The following is a 19838-nucleotide window of genomic DNA, read 5'->3' as shown; positions in this document are numbered from 1 at the left end:
AATCTGACTCTATGGCGGTAATAATATATTAGTCAATATTGTATAATGGTTAAAGCTGAATAAACCAATATTTTATACACTTTAAAGAAATACCAGGGTGTAAACACCTTCCTTACATGTGAACAGCAATAAATCTTGACATCACCCAACACTAAAGCGACACAAATGGAAATTTGCACAAGCTAATCCCTTTCTGACAGTTGACAAAGACTTCTAAATATCAGGGTTCCTGACAACGCCCGGGGTGAAACCTGTGCTAATGTTTAATGTGTTACTCTGTGGATATCACTGTACCGTGTCACTGCTATTTACAATGTAAGCTCACCCCTGGAGAACCCATCAGAAAGTATTGATTAAATGTTTAAAGGGACGGTCCACCTTCACAACCATTTTTTTTTTAGTTTGTTAGTATCCATCTACATTTTCTCCTTGTCTTCCTTAAAAGTCTTCTACAGTTTAGTGTCTACAGGTTAACATAAACCTGTGTGTCCCCATGGTAATAAAGTATAAAATTAAAGGGACGAGATGGGAGTCAGACTGCAGGATCTGACTACACTGTGGTTTCTTTGTAGTCTGTAACCATGGAGACAAATAGAATCTTCGTACTGGATACTTTTAAACCAAATTTTTAGTTTTTTGTTTGTTGTTTTTTTTTTTAAAAAAACTTTGAAAAACTGCAACAACTAAAAAATAATTAAAGATCTACAAAGAACAGCTCGGGACGAGTCTGCATGACCATGTGTTACACTGATGACTGCCGGGGACCCAATACTGGGACAAGTTCTTTTCAGGAGATCCTTCTAATTAATAATGTCCCAAACGGAAAATCCTTTAAAGGCAGCCATGGAAATTCAACTTAATTTAAAGGGGTTTTCTGACACCTCTCTCTTCCATCTGCGGGGGTGAGAGATGCTGAGGACCTTGCACAGAAAGGTACCATCTAGGTACATATCACATACGTGTCCTATTCCGCATCATTACTGCCTCTTATCTCCCAATGCAGAAGTGAGAGGCTCCAGAGAACCCCTTTAAATGTGCCTTTGCATCTCAGACACCTAAGGCACATCCAACTCCTGCACCCACAGCCATCTTCAGAATGGTAGACTCCTTATCCGCATCTCGCCTGGTAAGGACGCGACTTTATACAAGCTCAGCTTTTTTTGCAGTTCACCCATAGAAGTGAACGCACGGCCTTCTCTCCATCCATTGTGGAGGCCCCCATTAAAGTGAATGCACGGCCTTCTCTCCATTCATGGTGGAGGCCACCAACTTTGTGAACGCACGGCCTTCTCTCCATCCATAGTGGAGGCCCCCATCTAAGTAAACGCAAAGCCTTCTCTCCATCCATAGTGGAGGCCCCCATCTAGGTTAACGCACGGCCCTCTATCGATCCACAGTGGAGGCCCCCATCTTTGTAAACGCACGGCCTTCTCTCCATCTAGAGTGGAGGCCCTCATCTTTGTAAACGCACGGCCCTCTGTCCATCCATAGTGGAGGCCCCCATCTTTGTGAACGCACGGCCTTCTCTCCATCTAGAGTGGAGGCCCTCATCTAAGTCAACGCACGGCCCTCTGTCCATCCATAGTGGAGGCCCCCATCTTTGTGAACGCACAGCCTTCTCTCCATCCATAGTGGAGGCCCCCATCCAAGTGAACGCACTGCCTTTTCTTCATCCATAGTGGAGGCCCCAAACCAAGTAAAACACACAGCCTTCTCTCCATCCATAGTGGAGGTCCTCTTCTAAGTGAGCAGCCGACCTTCTCTCCATCCATAGTAGAGGCCCCCATCTTTGTGAACGCACGGCCTTCTCTCCATCCATAGTGGAGGCCCCCATCTTTGTGAATGCACGGCCTTCTCTCCATCCATAGTAGAGGCCCCCATCTTTGTGAACGCACGGCCTTCTCTCCATCCATAGTGGAGGCCCCCATCTTTGTGAATGCACAGCCTTCTCTCCATCGATAGTGGAGGCCCCCATCTTTGTGAACGCACGGCCTTCTCTCCATCCATAGTGGAGGCCCCCATCTTTGTGAACGCACGGCCTTTTCTCCATCCATAGTGGAGGCCCCCATCTTTGTGAATGCACAGCCTTCTCTCCATCGATAGTGGAGGTCTCGATCTATCACACATTTCTGGCCTCTCCTATGGATGGTAATATCTATTCTTAACCCATTATGGGTCTAATCCAGAAAAAAAAGCCTGAGCATTATGGATACCTTATATGACACTACACATATAGGATTCACTTTCCAGAACCCTAATAAGTTCCATACGCTGCCGGAGGACGCCGCGCTCTTCCTATACGTGCGCTGCATTTATCAGTATGCGCTGCAGATCATTTCTTCCCTTGGATGGAGGGGGAAGCACAGAGAAGGCTTTGATAAACTCCTGGCTACGAAGCTTTTCCCCATAGACCACTTACAAATGGTTCTGGTAACGGCTTGTGTTTCTGGGGAAACTCTATTTAGCGGAAGAACTAATGGTCCTGACAAAGTGACTGCGACAGCACAAACCGGTGACATTCCCATTGTGTGGCGGACGGAGGGGAGAGGATCCTATTCTGCTGCCTGCGCGATTCTGTGCTCCCTCCACGTGAGCAGCATTGGAAGCGATCAGCGTGCGACCGCCAACATTAACCCTTCACACTGGCTGCACCGGCGATCGCTACGGTTTGCACTGCTTTTTAGTCCCCAGCCTGTGTGTGAATGAGGCCGGCTGAAGCAATCCACCTTCTCTGTCAACATATATGTGAAGGGGGCTGGCTACTGAAACCACCGCCAGCCAACCCCTACACACACCGCATAGGTCATCCCTCCCGGGAACATTTGTGATGTGCATTTGTATTCAGCTCCCCTGTGTCCATACTTTGTAGGACCACCTTCCTCTGTCTTTTGGGGTCTGTCTCTCCAGCTTTGCACGTCTAGAGGTGACATTTTCCTCTTCTTTGTACTCTCGCTCTCAGAGATTGGATGGAGACATCTGTGATTAGCAATTTTCATGTTGTCACAGATCCTGGGTGGATTTCTGTCTGGACTGTGACTGGGCCGTTCACACACACAGGAATATGCTCGGATCTAAACCATCTGCAGGAGGTTTAGGGTCATTGTCATGTTGGAAGGTGAACCAGGTCTTTTGCTGCCGCTAACAGGTTCTCCTTGACGATTGTCTTGTATTTAGCTCCATCCATCTTCCCATCACCTCTAACCAGCTTCCCTGCCAAGCTCCCCACAGCAGGATGCTGCCTCCACCATGTGTGACTGTGGGGATGGCGTTTTCAGCGTGATGTGCAGGTTTAGTTTTCCATCACATAGCTTTTTTGCACTTAGCCTAAAAAGTTCTACTTCGGTCTCATCTGACCAGAGCACCTTCTTCCACATGCTCACTGTGTCCCCTACATGGCTTTCTGCCAGCTGCAGATGGGACTTCTTATGATTTGAATTCGGAAAGGTCTTCCTTCTCTTCCATAATGGTCAGATTTGTGGAGTTTATTTGTGGATAGATTCTCCCCTTTGAGCTCTGATACTCTTCCAGTGACCATGGGCTGCTTCTCTCATTCGCGCTCTCCTTCTTGGTATCTCAGTTTAGGTGGATGCCATGTATTTGTTTGTAGTTGTGTCATACTCTTTCCATTTTTGGATGATGGATTGAACAGTGCTCTGTGAGATGTTCAGAGCTTGAGTTGAGTTGTTTTTTTTTTTTTAAATAACCTAACCCTGCTTTACTTTTTTCCACAACTTTATCCCTGACCTGTCTGGTGTGTTCCTTGGTTTTCATGATGCAGTTTGATTCTTAATGTTCTCAAACAAATCTCTGATTTTGTTGGTATATTTCATAAAATCCCAACAACATATATTTAAGTTTGTGGAAGTACTGTTGAAAAGTTGACAGGGTATGAATACTTTTTCAAGGCACTGTATATAAAGAAATGAGTGCTGATGACAGTGACTTCAAGGAATCACCATATAAATGACAAGCTTTTCCGACCAATGCTATACCCGGTGGGTATTCACATCCTGACCCCGGCATACTGAGGAAGCATTTCCCAGAAGTTCAGAAAAGGGGATGCCAATTCCTAAGTTGTCACCAGGGAAAAGCTAAACCTCTCCCGAAATGTGTTTACAGATTCTGCACGGTTTCATGTCCGTCATTCATTAGTGAACCGAGATGATCTGAGCTCGGAGTAATGACATTACCCAAATTCTAAATTTAGGGTTACTTGCTACAAGGTTTACAAAAATTATTATTTTTTTAAACTTTAATCTTGCTGACGGGGCTCAGTGCCATACGGTCGTTCCATGGCCTCGAATGTTACTGCAAGCTCTGTCCTATCCACTTGTATGGGAGACAGCTTGCAATACCATTCACAGCCACTACACAATGTATGGCGCTGTGTGAGATTCGTAAACCGATGGTTGGTGTGACGGCCATTTCTCCCGACGCCCCCATATACAGGAACGCTCGGCAGCGCACGTCTCCATGAGAGGAGTCAGACAGTGGATGATATCCTGGAAAACTAAAAGGATCGGCCAATTAAATCTATCCCCAACCGGATCTCTGAACAGAAAGTTGGGAGATCCCAATACATATTGGACTGCCAGTCAATCTCACCTATACCGGACGATTTTTATCTATAATACATATGGGGGCCCTAATTCTAAAGTGGATTAGTCCCATGGATGTCGGACTATATTGCTGTGTGTGGTTTGGTTTTTACTGTAGGACAGTTGTCAGTTACAAGAGGACCGATCCACAGGAACCTGGGTCTGGATCTGACCAGGGGCAACTGGTCTAAGTTGTATGATCTCCTTGTATGAGGCTAGTATTCCTTTGGAGACCCTGTTCTCCCTTTACAAGGCTAGGCTTTCTTTGGGGACCCCATTCTCCCTGTATGAGGCTAGGCTTGTTTGGGGACCCCTTTCTCCCTGTTGACGCTAGGCTTCTTTGCAGACCCTATTCCCCCTGTATGAGATTAGGCTTCTTTGGGGACCCCTTTCTCCCTGTATGAGGCTAGGCTACTTATGGGACCCCTTTCTCCTTGTATGAGGCTAGGCTTCTTTGGGGACCCATTTCTCCTTGTATGAGGCTAGGCTTCTTTGGGGACTCCATTCCCCCTGTATGAGGCTAGACTTCTTTGGCGATTCCTCTCTCCCTGTTGACACGAGGATTCTTTGGGGACTCCATTCCCCCTGTATGAGACTAGGCTTCTTTGGGGACCCCTTCCTCCTTGTATGAGGCTAGGCTTGTTTGGGGACCCCTTTCTCCTTGTATGAGGCTAGGCTTGTTTGGGGACCCCTTTCTCCTTGTATGAGGCTAGGCTTGTTTGTGGACCCATTTCTCCCTGTTGACGCTAGGCTTTCTTTGGGGACCCCTTTCTCCCTGTATGAGGCTAGGCTTTCTTTGGGGACCCCTTTCTCCCTGTATGAGGCTAGGCTTTCTTTGGGGACCCCTTTCTCCCTGTATGAGACTAGGCTTTCTTTGGGGACCCCTTTCTCCCTGTATGAGGCTAGGCTTCTTTGGGGACCCCTTTCTCCCTGTATGAGGCTAGCCTTTCTTTTCCCGTTCTCCTTGTATGAAGCTTGAATTTCTTTTAAGACCCTGTTTTTCCCTATGTGATGCTAGACTTTTTTTTTAAGCCACTTTCTCCCTACATTAATGGTAAGGTTTTTTTGGGGGGGACCCCCGTTTTCCCTCTTTGAAGTTAAACTATCTTTTGCGACCCTTTTCTACCTGCATAGACGCTACGTTTTTTTTGGGGGGGGACCCCTGTACTCCCTGTTTGAAGTTAGGCTTTCTTTTCAGACTATTTCTCCCTGTATGGAGTTAGACTTTCTTTAGAGATCCCCTTTTCCCTACCAGTAAGACACTTTGCGAGGCTATGTTTTCTTTCGGTGCCCCAATTTTCCCTCTATAATCCAAAGCACGTTTATAGAAAGTGGTCTTCTGGGATTTTTTGAAAATTTGTTCAAGGGTATACATTACAAAACAATTACCCAAGCAGTGAGTTCCCTTTTAGAGTTAAGCGGACTGTCAATAATCCGGGTCCGGCGGATCAGAGTCAGATTGAGAAAGAAGTCCGGATCCGATATCCGGGTCCATATATGTCAATGGGGAGCGAAATTCAGGACAAGAGAGAGGAGAGGAGAGGAAAAAAAAAATTGCCGAATCCGGATCGTGCACCTGGAATCCCGCGTCTGGGTCGGACTCTGATCTGCTGCTCAAACCGCGCGGATCCGGATTTTGCCGGTCCAGGTCCGCTCAACAGGAAAGGGAATAGTCCCTTTAAGTCCAACACAACACCCAGTAGCCCCCTAACTGGTCCTGTAGTGATTGACATTGCATTAATCATTAATGTGACTGCTGCAGCCAATCACATGCTGCTTGTGCAAATATCCCTGTTGAAGCCAGGGATTGACTGCAGCGGTCCCAATAATGATGTAAAGTACTTGCAGGGCTGGAGGTTTTAACAGGTAGGTAATGATCATTTCTTTATTTTAGAACAAGTTTGGAATTTCGGGGTTGTGCACTCCTAAGTTTGGACCATAGACATTGTTGTGGTCTTGGCCCGAACGGTGTGCTCTCCGGTGCATAATGCGGTTCAGCACAGGGACACTAATGCGGACCAGACCGGGCCAGCTTCAAAGAAATGCTTGCAACAAGCTCTATAGCTGCAAAAATAATAAAAAAAACTACTAAATTTCCAACAAATCATGAGGATATTATATGGTAATGTGACATTCCATGAATACATCAAGCGTGCACCATCTAGTCCGACACATGCACTCTGTACAAAGAGGATACGGATTTACACAACTGCCGAGAATCGTTTACTTTTCTGTACAATGACTATCAATTACCTTTAAAAACTCCCAAAGTGGAAACTGCACGAGAGAAAACGGGATCTGGAAAAACAAAAAAAAAATATGCTACGGTTAATGGAGATGAAGAACCGCAAATATTGCCGACAATCCCTTTAAAAATTGTGAAAGTTGATAGAGACAGTCAACGTCTGAATTCACGGCAAAGAGGTTGGGTTTTACCCGCCTAATACAACCGATTGGCCAAATCAGATGAATAACCTGAGAATGCAAAATCTGTCCAGGGACCCTAATGGGGGTCATCTTAGGTGATTGTAGGGTCACCGGGTCCTATCTAACTCCAGAGCCTGGTTTCTATATTTGTCGATGGGACAAATCGGTGAACCAAGGATAGTCTTCGCAACGGGAGCCCAAATGGCTAAAACAAGTATCAGATCTCACAGAGTATCACATCTTGTAAGAGGCTTGAAAGCCAAACTGCTCTGAAAAACTAATTACTACTTTATAGAGATTTTCACTTGACGGTCTCAGCCGGTGGGCCAACCTTGTAGCCTTGGGTGGTCTTGAAAACGTTTTCAAGACAAAACACATTAAAACTTTGCCGAACAGAGAAGACGACGTGTGGAAAACAGATTTGTAAAGTCATGAGACCATTAATATTCCACGATCTGTTACATTGTTACACCGCGAGTACAAGACATCACCAGGTCTTCTGGTCTCGACGCTCACGGTGCCGGTCGGTGTCCATTTCCGTGTATTCAGTCTGAGTACGGAGAGCGTACCACGTTAGTGATTTTACATGTGCAACCAGAGTCAACCTGTCTGCCGGCTCCAGCCTCGATTTTCTCGTTGACCCCTGGCCTGGACAATGTATTTTTTAGATGCAGTGTCGGTGCGCTTAGCACCTTGATCTGCCCCCATCTCACCACCAAATAGACAGGACAAAAGTGCAAGCCTTGTTTGACATTATGTAAAAAAGGAAACATTTTTACCTATATCCAGCTACAAAATTAACCAAAATGGGAAGATTTTAAAAGGAAAGATAGCAATGGAAAAGAATTGGAAATGAAGAGCAATGGAGTTCAAGGGTTTGAAATTCGGTCAATTATTGATCCAGAGTTTGGAAAATAATTTGACATATAAGCCCACTCCCCCGTGAATAATTTGACATATAAGCCCCCTCCGCCCGATCCCTTGTAGCCATTCTGTAAAGACCAGATCAGTAACAGCGCTCCTCGGGGGTGGAGCTTTGTGCAGCATATTTTGTTCACATTCTTCCAGATGGAGAACGGTCATGTAGTATATAATCATAAACGCCATAAAGTGTGGAAACATAGTGACTTCTGGTTTCTCACAAGTTGCACCACCTTCTTGCTGTTACCTAAATGTTTTCTTATAAAAAAAAAATCCGACCAGTGATATTTTTTGATTCTCCAAGGGTCCACAGATGTAGTCCTAGACACTGACACTTCAGGGTCTGTTAAAATGTATCAGATGACCTAATTAAAAAAAAGGCTGGTTACTTGGTGATCCAAACAGGCTGCTAACTAACCAATGAACAAGAAAAGCACTTGCTCGCCGGGTGAAATAATTATTTATTTGCACAAAACATCATTGTTCTCGACAGCGCTGTAAACAGGACCTGCGATACTGAGCATAACAGAACTGAACGATCTCCTACAGATTGTTTGATTTGCATCTGAAATGGGGTCGGCCTGGGTGAAGAGGCTACTAAACAACTGCCGACTGGTAAACATGTTGCCAATCAGTGGTCGATACAAGCAATTCACTGTACAGTGTTAATCTTTGGAGCTGTTTTGCACTGCAGGTCTAGCAAATATTCGTACTTTTGTGTGGACTTCTCCGCTCTCCCAAGAGACATTATTTACTAACTCACTCTTGTCTGCATAGAGGTAGGGAGCAGAGAAGCGCACACAGGAGAACGGATTATTAGAAGACGAAGCTCAAAACAGCTGCTCTAAGCGCAAGGCAGTTAAAACAGCCATTTCAGCAAGGAGTCTGGGTGTCAAGAAACAGCCAGGGGGGCCACGCAAGATCCCACCACTGGCACCAAATTTGTCCCGAACCAGCCAGGGGGAGTCACGCAGACGTCCCACCGCTCGTTTGTCAATCTGTGATGAAACCGCACCTGGCATCCCCACCTTGACGTCTTTAATAGGTCGGAGCCACGATACAACCACGTCACTTCCACCAACACGCAACATTCCGCGCCCCAAGGGGTACATAAGGTCCGCTTGGCGTAGTGCAACACTGAGCCCTCCTGTTCATGTGGGCACAGGGAGGGTGACAGAGCAGGCTGCGCAACCTCTGGCGCAGCACCTCGCTCGCTCACAACCCCGACAGGCCAACAGACCCTTTTCACTAGCCCCAGTGAAACAGGATACTGTCAGGCTGCGACTAGTTCCTTCTTAGATCTAATCCTGGTGTGTTAGCAGAATTATATTGAGCCAGAAACCAGACCAGGTAGCATATAATGTTATATCGAGCTGACAGACATGGAATTTGGGAAGTGAGATAAAAGAACAGCCCAGGATTAAAAAATATATTTAATCGCCATAAGGGCACACTAGATAATACACTATAAACAAGATGAGATATGTCAGAACTTGCAGATACAAATAAGAGATAGTTGCAAACAGATATACAGAAGAGTCAAGTACCTTTTCTTTTTGCTATGTCTTCGTGCTGGCTCAGCACAGGGGAGGCACTAGTGTCCTTTGGAACTTCACACACATTTACTGTACGCAAGCTCTCTGCGAAAAACACCCTCTCATTTTTATGAACCTATGTACCTTCCACCTTGTGACATATGACTGGGCTGGACATGGGCTGTGCCTTCAGTTTCCAGAAAGTTATGAATTGGCAGTTTTCCCCATATCTCTGCCTTTGAGTGTCCCACACGAAAGATATGACCATCATATGTCTAGTTATGATTTGATCTATCCATAGATATGAAGCATGATGGGTCTGTTGGCTTCCCTCGGCGAGTTATTCATTTTGGGCTGATATGCACGTCCCACTAATAATAAAAAATATGCATGACATGCCTCTCGCCGTCATGAACCCGGAAATATGCCTGCCTTAACTGTGGGAGCTACGCACTCCCCAATATTGTAAATTTGTGCCTGGAGCCAGCCTGACTACAAAATGGCCTTGAAGCTGTCCTGAATCTTGCAGCTGCCTGTCCACTTCACTAGCTGAATTACTTTTGGTCAGTAGGGGGCTGCTCTGGTTCCTTGCTCTAATTGACTTTGTCACTTGCCATTTGGTGCTTCTTGCTGCAGGGCTGGATGTTTGTAAATATCAAAAGTGGCGGATGACTGGCATGTATGAACGCCATATACCTCACAATATTCCTCACACTTTGGAGAGAAGGAAGCAAAATAAAAGTAATGAAGTATGTTACAAGGATTCATAACTTTGCAAAGACTGATCAGTTGAGTTTAAAAAATGCTTATGTCGAGATTTCTCTGTGCAGAGCATCTTGCATTCTAGGAGATGCTCTGCTGTGCTTTCCTGACCTGCTGAGCTGGCAGCTTGATTGACAGTGCAGGATTCAATGTTGGTTCTGGAGGTGCTGATTACTCAGGTGCTGTACCTTCCTGGTAATTGCTCAGGCTTCTTTACTGAGCATGCTCGCCCAGAACCTTGCCAGTTGTATTTTCTGGTTCTGCAGTTGTGCTGTTGGCTTGTGTCTCAGTTAGTCTTCTCATCTTTGTTCTGACCCTGGACTTTTGACTTTTCTCTGCCTGCTCCCTGTTCCTGTCGTGACCTCCTGCCTTTTGACCTCTGACTGTTACCTGACCACGTCTCGGTCTTCTCCCTGAACCTATTACGTGCTCTCCTGGAATTCTGACCCTCAGATCACGACCTGACTGTTTACTCTTTGTGATCATACGTGTCCTCCTGTTACCGAACCCGGCTTTCCTGACTACTCTTCCGTAAGTAGTGACTGGTACAGCTTAGTTATGCTAACTTAAAAAAAAAAGTTGTTTGCAAAAATGGACAACCCCTTTAAAGGTATTTATATGATATCCGATATGCAAGTATATAGCGGAAGATATTCTGCAGGACATAGATCCGTTGGATCACGCGTGAAATGTAACGACTACTTTACAAAGCCATCTCCATAAACACGGTAGCGTAATAACAAATCCAGTACGTTACATTTCCTCGAAAATACAATACTTAAGTACAGTAATAAATCTAGATGGGACGGCAAGCGTGCAACCCGATCTCAATAAGTGCGCGAACATCTCGGTTAGGATACATTTCCGTATAGTCAGCGGGGACGCAGGTTCAGCCATGCTTCTAAAAGCACTATGGGGAGATAAGGTATGCACACCAGTGACTATGGAAGGGGAATACATGGAATAGCAGAAACTGCTGTGTGAATACTGACATGAAAAATTCAATAGCTATTTGTAAGAATGAAATGTGAAAAATGGAACCTGCATTACTGCCATGAATATATGAATAAAGAGAAATTTAGCTACTGAATTGATCAATGCAGAAGAGCCCCAACACTACGCCAAAGTATTTCTCTACGTTGGGGTCCCTAGCTTGTGTGTGTCCTCTCATGCAGTTAAAAAACTTACCATGTATGGGACGCTGAGACCCAGGCTATGTATGCGTATGATATGGATTGGCAATAGGTGTGGTTGGGGAGGGTTCACAAACGAAAAACTACTAACATTAAGGAATAACGTTTGGAACTCCATTCTATGTCTGAACTGGGTGCAAAAAACCTAAAAAACATCACTATGGGGAGATAAGGTATGCACACCAGTGACTATGGAAGGGGAATACATGGAATAGCAGAAACTGCTGTGTGAATACTGACATGAAAAATTCAATAGCTATTTGTAAGAATGAAATGTGAAAAATGGAACCTGCATTACTGCCATGAATATATGAATAAAGAGAAATTTAGCTACTGAATTGATCAATGCAGAAGAGCCCCAACACTACGCCAAAGTATTTCTCTACGTTGGGGTCCCTAGCTTGTGTGTGTCCTCTCATGCAGTTAAAAAACTTACCATGTATGGGACGCTGAGACCCAGGCTATATATGCGTATAATGTGGATTGGCAATAGGTGTGTATGGGGAGGGTTCACAAACGAAAAACTACTAACATTAAGGAATAACGTTTGGAACTCCATTCTATGTCTGAACTGGGTGCAAAAAACCTAAAAAACATCACTATGGGGAGATAAGGTATGCACACCAGTGACTATGGAAGGGGAATACATGGAATAGCAGAAACTGCTGTGTGAATACTGACATGAAAAATTCAATAGCTATTTGTAAGAATGAAATGTGAAAAATGGAACCTGCATTACTGCCATGAATATATGAATAAAGAGAAATTTAGCTACTGAATTGATCAATGCAGAAGAGCCCCAACACTACGCCAAAGTATTTCTCTACGTTGGGGTCCCTAGCTTGTGTGTGTCCTCTCATGCAGTTAAAAAACTTACCATGTATGGGACGCTGAGACCCAGGCTATATATGCGTATAATGTGGATTGGCAATAGGTGTGTATGGGGAGGGTTCACAAACGAAAAACTACTAACATTAAGGAATAACGTTTGGAACTCCATTCTATGTCTGAACTGGGTGCAAAAAACCTAAAAAACATCACTATGGGGAGATAAGGTATGCACACCAGTGACTATGGAAGGGGAATACATGGAATAGCAGAAACTGCTGTGTGAATACTGACATGAAAAATTCAATAGCTATTTGTAAGAATGAAATGTGAAAAATGGAACCTGCATTACTGCCATGAATATATGAATAAAGAGAAATTTAGCTACTGAATTGATCAATGCAGAAGAGCCCCAACACTACGCCAAAGTATTTCTCTACGTTGGGGTCCCTAGCTTGTGTGTGTCCTCTCATGCAGTTAAAAAACTTACCATGTATGGGACGCTGAGACCCAGGCTATATATGCGTATAATGTGGATTGGCAATAGGTGTGTATGGGGAGGGTTCACAAACGAAAAACTACTAACATTAAGGAATAACGTTTGGAACTCCATTCTATGTCTGAACTGGGTGCAAAAAACCTAAAAAACATCACTATGGGGAGATAAGGTATGCACACCAGTGACTATGGAAGGGGAATACATGGAATAGCAGAAACTGCTGTGTGAATACTGACATGAAAAATTCAATAGCTATTTGTAAGAATGAAATGTGAAAAATGGAACCTGCATTACTGCCATGAATATATGAATAAAGAGAAATTTAGCTACTGAATTGATCAATGCAGAAGAGCCCCAACACTACGCCAAAGTATTTCTCTACGTTGGGGTCCCTAGCTTGTGTGTGTCCTCTCATGCAGTTAAAAAACTTACCATGTATGGGACGCTGAGACCCAGGCTATATATGCGTATAATGTGGATTGGCAATAGGTGTGTATGGGGAGGGTTCACAAACGAAAAACTACTAACATTAAGGAATAACGTTTGGAACTCCATTCTATGTCTGAACTGGGTGCAAAAAACCTAAAAAACATCACTATGGGGAGATAAGGTATGCACACCAGTGACTATGGAAGGGGAATACATGGAATAGCAGAAACTGCTGTGTGAATACTGACATGAAAAATTCAATAGCTATTTGTAAGAATGAAATGTGAAAAATGGAACCTGCATTACTGCCATGAATATATGAATAAAGAGAAATTTAGCTACTGAATTGATCAATGCAGAAGAGCCCCAACACTACGCCAAAGTATTTCTCTACGTTGGGGTCCCTAGCTTGTGTGTGTCCTCTCATGCAGTTAAAAAACTTACCATGTATGGGACGCTGAGACCCAGGCTATATATGCGTATAATGTGGATTGGCAATAGGTGTGTATGGGGAGGGTTCACAAACGAAAAACTACTAACATTAAGGAATAACGTTTGGAACTCCATTCTATGTCTGAACTGGGTGCAAAAAACCTAAAAAACATCACTATGGGGAGATAAGGTATGCACACCAGTGACTATGGAAGGGGAATACATGGAATAGCAGAAACTGCTGTGTGAATACTGACATGAAAAATTCAATAGCTATTTGTAAGAATGAAATGTGAAAAATGGAACCTGCATTACTGCCATGAATATATGAATAAAGAGAAATTTAGCTACTGAATTGATCAATGCAGAAGAGCCCCAACACTACTTTGGCGTAGTGTTGGGGCTCTTCTGCATTGATCAATTCAGTAGCTAAATTTCTCTTTATTCATATATTCATGGCAGTAATGCAGGTTCCATTTTTCACATTTCATTCTTACAAATAGCTATTGAATTTTTCATGTCAGTATTCACACAGCAGTTTCTGCTATTCCATGTATTCCCCTTCCATAGTCACTGGTGTGCATACCTTATCTCCCCATAGTGATGTTTTTTAGGTTTTTTGCACCCAGTTCAGACATAGAATGGAGTTCCAAACGTTATTCCTTAATGCTTCTAAAAGCAGCTGACAAGTGGCTGTAAAACAATTGGAACGGTGAATACTCGATGCAGGACGGTCGGAGGGGGGACGGCATCGCAGATAAGGGGAAATAAAGAGGCTTTGTCTGCGTCCATGACATGAGGAGCGGAATGTTCTGGATATAGCCTTCATTTCCTGTCTGTGGTTCCGCACCTGGCACCTACTATATAATAATTGGCTGATAGATGACATTTCCAGTGAGCCATCTTGTATTACAACATCTGGACGATCCATAAAAGCAACTATCCTCCGAAATCCAAAAAAACGCATTCCTTGTCACAGCGAATAAGACAACTTAAGTGTGCCTACCTCCGACAGGGGAAGAGAGGCAGCTGCGCAGGCACAAGGTGATCCCGCAGTTATACTGTCCCCTCCACGTCCATCAAAGCTATCAATGCAGCCTTAGTGGGAACCCTCGATATCTCAGGGATGTAAGGTAAGAGGTCAGCTGGTCTGCAAAACAAAATCCTGACACTGCATCCACCAATCGGCATTGGACACACAAAAAAAAAAAAAAAAAATGGGGAATTATTAAGAACAGAGCTGCTATAAAAAGAAACTGTACACTACACGGAGGGTTAATCAAGCTCAATGGGTGCCAAATAATACAGGGGAAATGAACAGGCGCCACCAGGATCTTTGGTAGATCTCAAGTGCAGGAAAAAGGCTGAACAATCTCTGAATATAACGTGAGTATAAAATATATGCACTCCTATATTGGAAAAATAAGACTGGGTGGCTAGCACTATTGCCATGTTGTAAAGTGGTGGCAGGTCCTTGTAGCGCTACAGTTAGTGGGAGGCGGGTCCTCGTCTCTCTACAGTTAGTGGGGGCGGGTCCTCGTCTCAGTTAGTGGGGGCGGGTCCTCGTCTCAGTTAGTGGGAGGCGGGTCCTCGTCTCTCTACAGTTAGTGGGGGCGGGTCCTCGTCTCAGTTAGTGGGGGCGGTTCCTTGTCTCAGTTAGTGGGGGCGGGTCCTCATCTCAGTTAGTGGGGGCGGGTCCTCGTCTCAGTTAGTGGGGGCGGGTCCTCGTCTCAGTTAGTGGGGGCGGGTCCTCGTCTCAGTTAGTGGGGGCGGGTCCTCGTCTCAGTTAGTGGGGGCGGGTCCTCGTCTCAGTTAGTGGGGGCGGGTCCTCGTCTCAGTTAGTGGGGGCGGGTCCTCGTCTCAGTTAGTGGGGGCGGGTCCTCGTCTCAGTTAGTGGGGGCGGGTCCTCGTCTCAGTTAGTGGGGGCGGGTCCTCGTCTCAGTTAGTGGGGGCGGGTCCTCGTCTCAGTTAGTGGGGGCGGGTCCTCGTCTCAGTTAGTGGGGGCGGGTCCTCGTCTCAGTTAGTGGGGGCGGGTCCTCGTCTCAGTTAGTGGGGGCGGGTCCTCGTCTCAGTTAGTGGGGGCGGGTCCTCGTCTCAGTTAGTGGGGGCGGGTCCTCGTCTCAGTGGGGGCGGGTCCTCGTCTCAGTTAGTGGGGGCGGGTCCTCGTCTCAGTTAGTGGGGGCGGGTCCTCGTCTCAGTGGGGGCGGGTCCTCGTCTCAGTTAGTGGGGGCGGGTCCTCGTCTCAGTTAGTGGGGGCGGGTCCTCGTCTCAGTTAGTGGGGGCGGGTCCTCGTCTCAGTTAGTGGGGGCGGGTCCTCGTCACTCTACAATAGGTGGGGGCGGGTCCTAGTTGCTCTACACTAAGCGGGGGTGGGTCCTCGTTGCTCTACAATAAGCGGGGCGGGTCCTCATCGCTCTACAATAAGCGGGGGCAGGTCCTCGTCGCTCTAGAATGAGCGGGGGCGGGCATTTGGATCTCTACAGTAAGTGGGGGTGGGCTTTCGTATCTCTACAGCAAGTAGAGGCAAGCTTTTTTTTTTTTTTTTATCTGTACAGGAAGTGGGCGTGCATCTTTGAATTTCTGCAGAAAGTGGGGGGCAGATCTTTGTACCTCTACAGGAAGTGGGAGTGGGTGTGTGTAGTTACAGTAAGTGGGGGTGGGCCTTTATAGCTCTACAATAAGTGGGGGTGGGCCTTTGTAGCTGTACAGTAAGTGGGGGTGGGCCTTTGTAGCTGTACAGTAAGTGGGGGTGGGCCTTTGTAGCTGTACAGTAAGTGGGGGTGGGCCTTTGAAGCTGTACAGTAAGTGAAGGTGGGCCTTTATAGCTCTACAATAAGTGGGGGTGGGCCTTTGTAGCTGTACAGTAAGTGGGGGTGGGCCTTTGAAGCTGTACCGTAAGTGGGGGTGGCCTTTGAAGCTGTACAGTAAGTGGGGGTGGGCCTTTGAAGCTGTACAGTAAGTGGGGGTGGGCCTTTGAAGCTGTACAGTAAGTGGGGGTGGCCTTTGAAGCTGTACAGTAAGTGGGGGTGGCCTTTGAAGCTGTACAGTAAGTGGGGGTGGCCTTTGAAGCTGTACAGTAAGTGGGGCGGGCCTTTGAAGCTGTACAGTAAGTGGGGGTGGCCTTTGAAGCTGTACAGTAAGTGGGGGTGGGCCTTTGAAGCTGTACAGTAAGTGGGGGTGGGCCTTTGTCCTTCTGCTCTGTCAAACTACTTACAGGCATAACAGACAGGCAGATTTTCAGATCACGACAGTCACGCCATTGGACAATGAAAGGAGCGATGCTTATTGATAAATGAGGGAATGGACGTTCCAGAACCTATAGTGCTGGTTGAATGCTTGCTAACAAAAAGTGGACGGCAAGTTGCAGATTCTAAGAATCAATTCAGTTCCTGGACATAGACTGAAATGCCCAAGTTTTCCCTCGTTATATGTGCTGAGAACAAGAAGACCGTGATTTTCAATAAGTTTTACATGAAAAGACAGGTTCACTTTAGACTTAAAAACGTGTTATACAAGTCAGTATTTTTAGCGGCATCACCAAAAGGTGCGAAACAGGCGTCGCTCATAATATAACCCCCCACCAGGCTTCGTCCATGCACATATAATGCAGATTTTACTATCCCCTCTATACGATTTATTCTCGTACTTCACAAAAAACATTTAGTGTTTGTTTTCCAGTGCTTCTTATTACAAGTGCTGAAAGGTATTTGCTAATTCCTGTCACAGGCAATGATTAATACATGAAGCAGCTATGGTGAGACCCGAAAAGGAGGGAGAAATAAAGACCTGACAGATGCCCCGGCGTGACAGAACGGTTATCTGTTCAGACAGGAACTGAGAGTGAGAAGAAATCAATGTCACCGCCATCGGCTGAGCCCAAATCTCCCAGGAAGATGGTCATCGCCGGGAATGATAAATGCTTCATGATGCCATCTGACAATCCTGCAGCAGAGGTCAAAGCAATGCAATAAATTGTAAACCAGCAGCTGCCGACTGCAGGAGATACAGATCGGAACTGAATCCCTGATAATTAGCCAAAAAAAGTGTCAAAAAATACATAGTGAAAAAAATAAATAAATAGTGCCGCCATATAATGCCAAATAATGATCCCGCCGTAAGGACGCCATGTCTACCACTGACTTAATTGTTGGACTATCTCTGGCCATGTGCCGTACCATGCACACGTCAAGGCTGAAGTCAGTGATGGGCTGCAGCGGTCATGTGATTGACAGCTGTCATGCAGTGTTTAGGTCCAGACTCATTAGGTGTCATGGTGGCGTCAGGCTCTGTTCACACTGCAGAGCCTGAAAAGCAACCTTATCTCTCTAAGGCTACTTTCACACATCAGTTTTCTGTATTCAGGCACAGTCCTTTTTTTCCCGTCTCCAACGGATCCTGAAAAATTACTGAAAAACGGATCCACCGGATCCGGTTTTTAATGGATCCGTTATGCCGGATGCGTAAAAAAACTGATCCGTTTTTGCATCCGTTTTGTCCATTTTTTTGATGGATCAGTTTTTTTTTTAATTAATTTGGTGCATGCGCAGTTTACAAAAACTGATCCGGCAGCCGCATCAATTTTTTACCGCATTGCGCCGGATCTGGCGTCCATAGGCTTTCATTGTAAAACACGCCGTATCGCGCCGGATCCGGCGCGATTTTTTTGCCGGACAAAAAAACGTTGCAAGACACGTTGCCTCCGGCCGCCGCTTTAGTTAATTTTGCCGCATCCGGAAAAAAAACAGATGCAACGCAAAGCCATCAGGTACAATCCGGTAACAATGCAAATCTATGGGGATAAAACGGATGCGGTACCGGATCCGTTTTACCCGTTTTTTTCCGGATTCTACCTGATGGAAAAAAACTGATGTGTGAAAGTAGCCTTAGGGTATGTGCGCACGTAACTTTTTACCTGCTTTTTACCTGCTTTTTTGCTGCTTTTTCTTCTGCGCTGTTTAATGCCAAAATGGATGTGTTCTTCTATGCAAGCAAAGTCTATGGGAATTTGGGTTTCTTGTTCACACTATGTTGTTCAAAATGCTGCCTTTTTGTGGCAGAACTTTGGTCAAAAACTCAGCTTTTCAAAGAAGCAACATGTCAATTGTTTTTGCCATTTGGGTTTTGCACTGCAAAGCTGAGTTTTTGACCAAAGTTCTGCCACAAAAAGGCAGCATTTTGAACAACAATAGTGTGAACAAGAAACCCAAATTCCCATAGACTTTGCTTGAATAGAAGAACACATCCATTTTGGCATTAAACAGCGCAGAAGAAAAAGCAGCAAAAAAGCAGGTAAAAAGCAGGTAAAAAGCAACGTGCGCACATACCCTTAGTTGTTCAGCCAGAGCTGGGCATCGGCTGTTTTTTTGTGTTTTGTTCCTCTGTCGTGCAGGAGTTAGTAACTTCTGACCTGGGGAACTCTGCTTAGGAGCTCAGGTTGCTAACTGGCAAATCACAGCCGTCCCCTTCCTATATAAGATTGTGGGGCGCCGATTATAGCTTCAGCTTAGCTCCAGCGATAACGGTCTTTGTGGTGATCCAGTTCGTGGTGATCTGTAGTTGCTATTTTGAGTGTTGTGCGTTTACTTCCTTCCTATCTCTTTATTTTACTGTACACATATTGTCTCTCCTGTGTGTATTGAGTGCAGCATGTATGAGTTTTTGTTTTTGTCAGTGTCGTTTCTGTGGGCTTTTGTTACTGTGTTTCCAAATTGCCCTAAGGGTGGGGTAGAGATGGAGTAAGATCAGGGCTCAGAAAGGATTCAGGGTCATGCTTGGGGCTCAGACGTGGCTACAATCAAGTCTACCTCTGCGATAAGTAGCAGTGCAGGGTCTCAAACCTGAGGGCCACCGTAGGGGCCCCTGTTCTGTCATTTCATACCCTATGACAGATATGACGTCATACCTGCAGGATCAGCAGTAGTCAGCGGAGTAGTGAAGAGTTAAATAAGAGGAGACAAGTTGCTTTTATCATACTTTTACTTTCTAGTAGAGATGAGCGGACTCAGTTTCAGTCAGACTTTAGCTAACAGTTTGGTTCGTGACCCAGACTTGGCCCTAGACCCCATATAAGCCAATAGAGATCGAGATTTTGGTGCTGTAAAATGGTCATAGTAAGTGCTGGGTAGCTGCAAAAGGAAGCAAAATGAGAACAATTGCCCTACAAACAAATGTGGATAAGAATAGCTGTGGGCCACTGCTTTTAGGTTAGGACGGG

The 19838-nt window shown here is 45.4% G+C and overlaps 1 protein-coding gene across 1 annotated transcript in view; it reads right to left on the bottom strand.

Annotated features, from left to right (window-relative positions):
- SLC25A26 (solute carrier family 25 member 26) overlaps nt 1-19838 on the bottom strand; it is a 122354-nt gene that overhangs the window by 18079 nt on the left and 84437 nt on the right. Inside the window, exon 6 of the mRNA XM_075320696.1 lies at nt 6852-6896. Coding sequence (XP_075176811.1) covers nt 6852-6896 — 45 coding nt within the window. The remainder of the gene's footprint in view (nt 1-6851; nt 6897-19838) is intronic.

Source organism: Anomaloglossus baeobatrachus, chromosome 8 (genome assembly GCF_048569485.1).
Source record: "Anomaloglossus baeobatrachus isolate aAnoBae1 chromosome 8, aAnoBae1.hap1, whole genome shotgun sequence".
Lineage (NCBI taxonomy): Eukaryota > Metazoa > Chordata > Amphibia > Anura > Aromobatidae > Anomaloglossus > Anomaloglossus baeobatrachus.
This window is presented reverse-complemented; position numbering and strand designations above follow the sequence as displayed.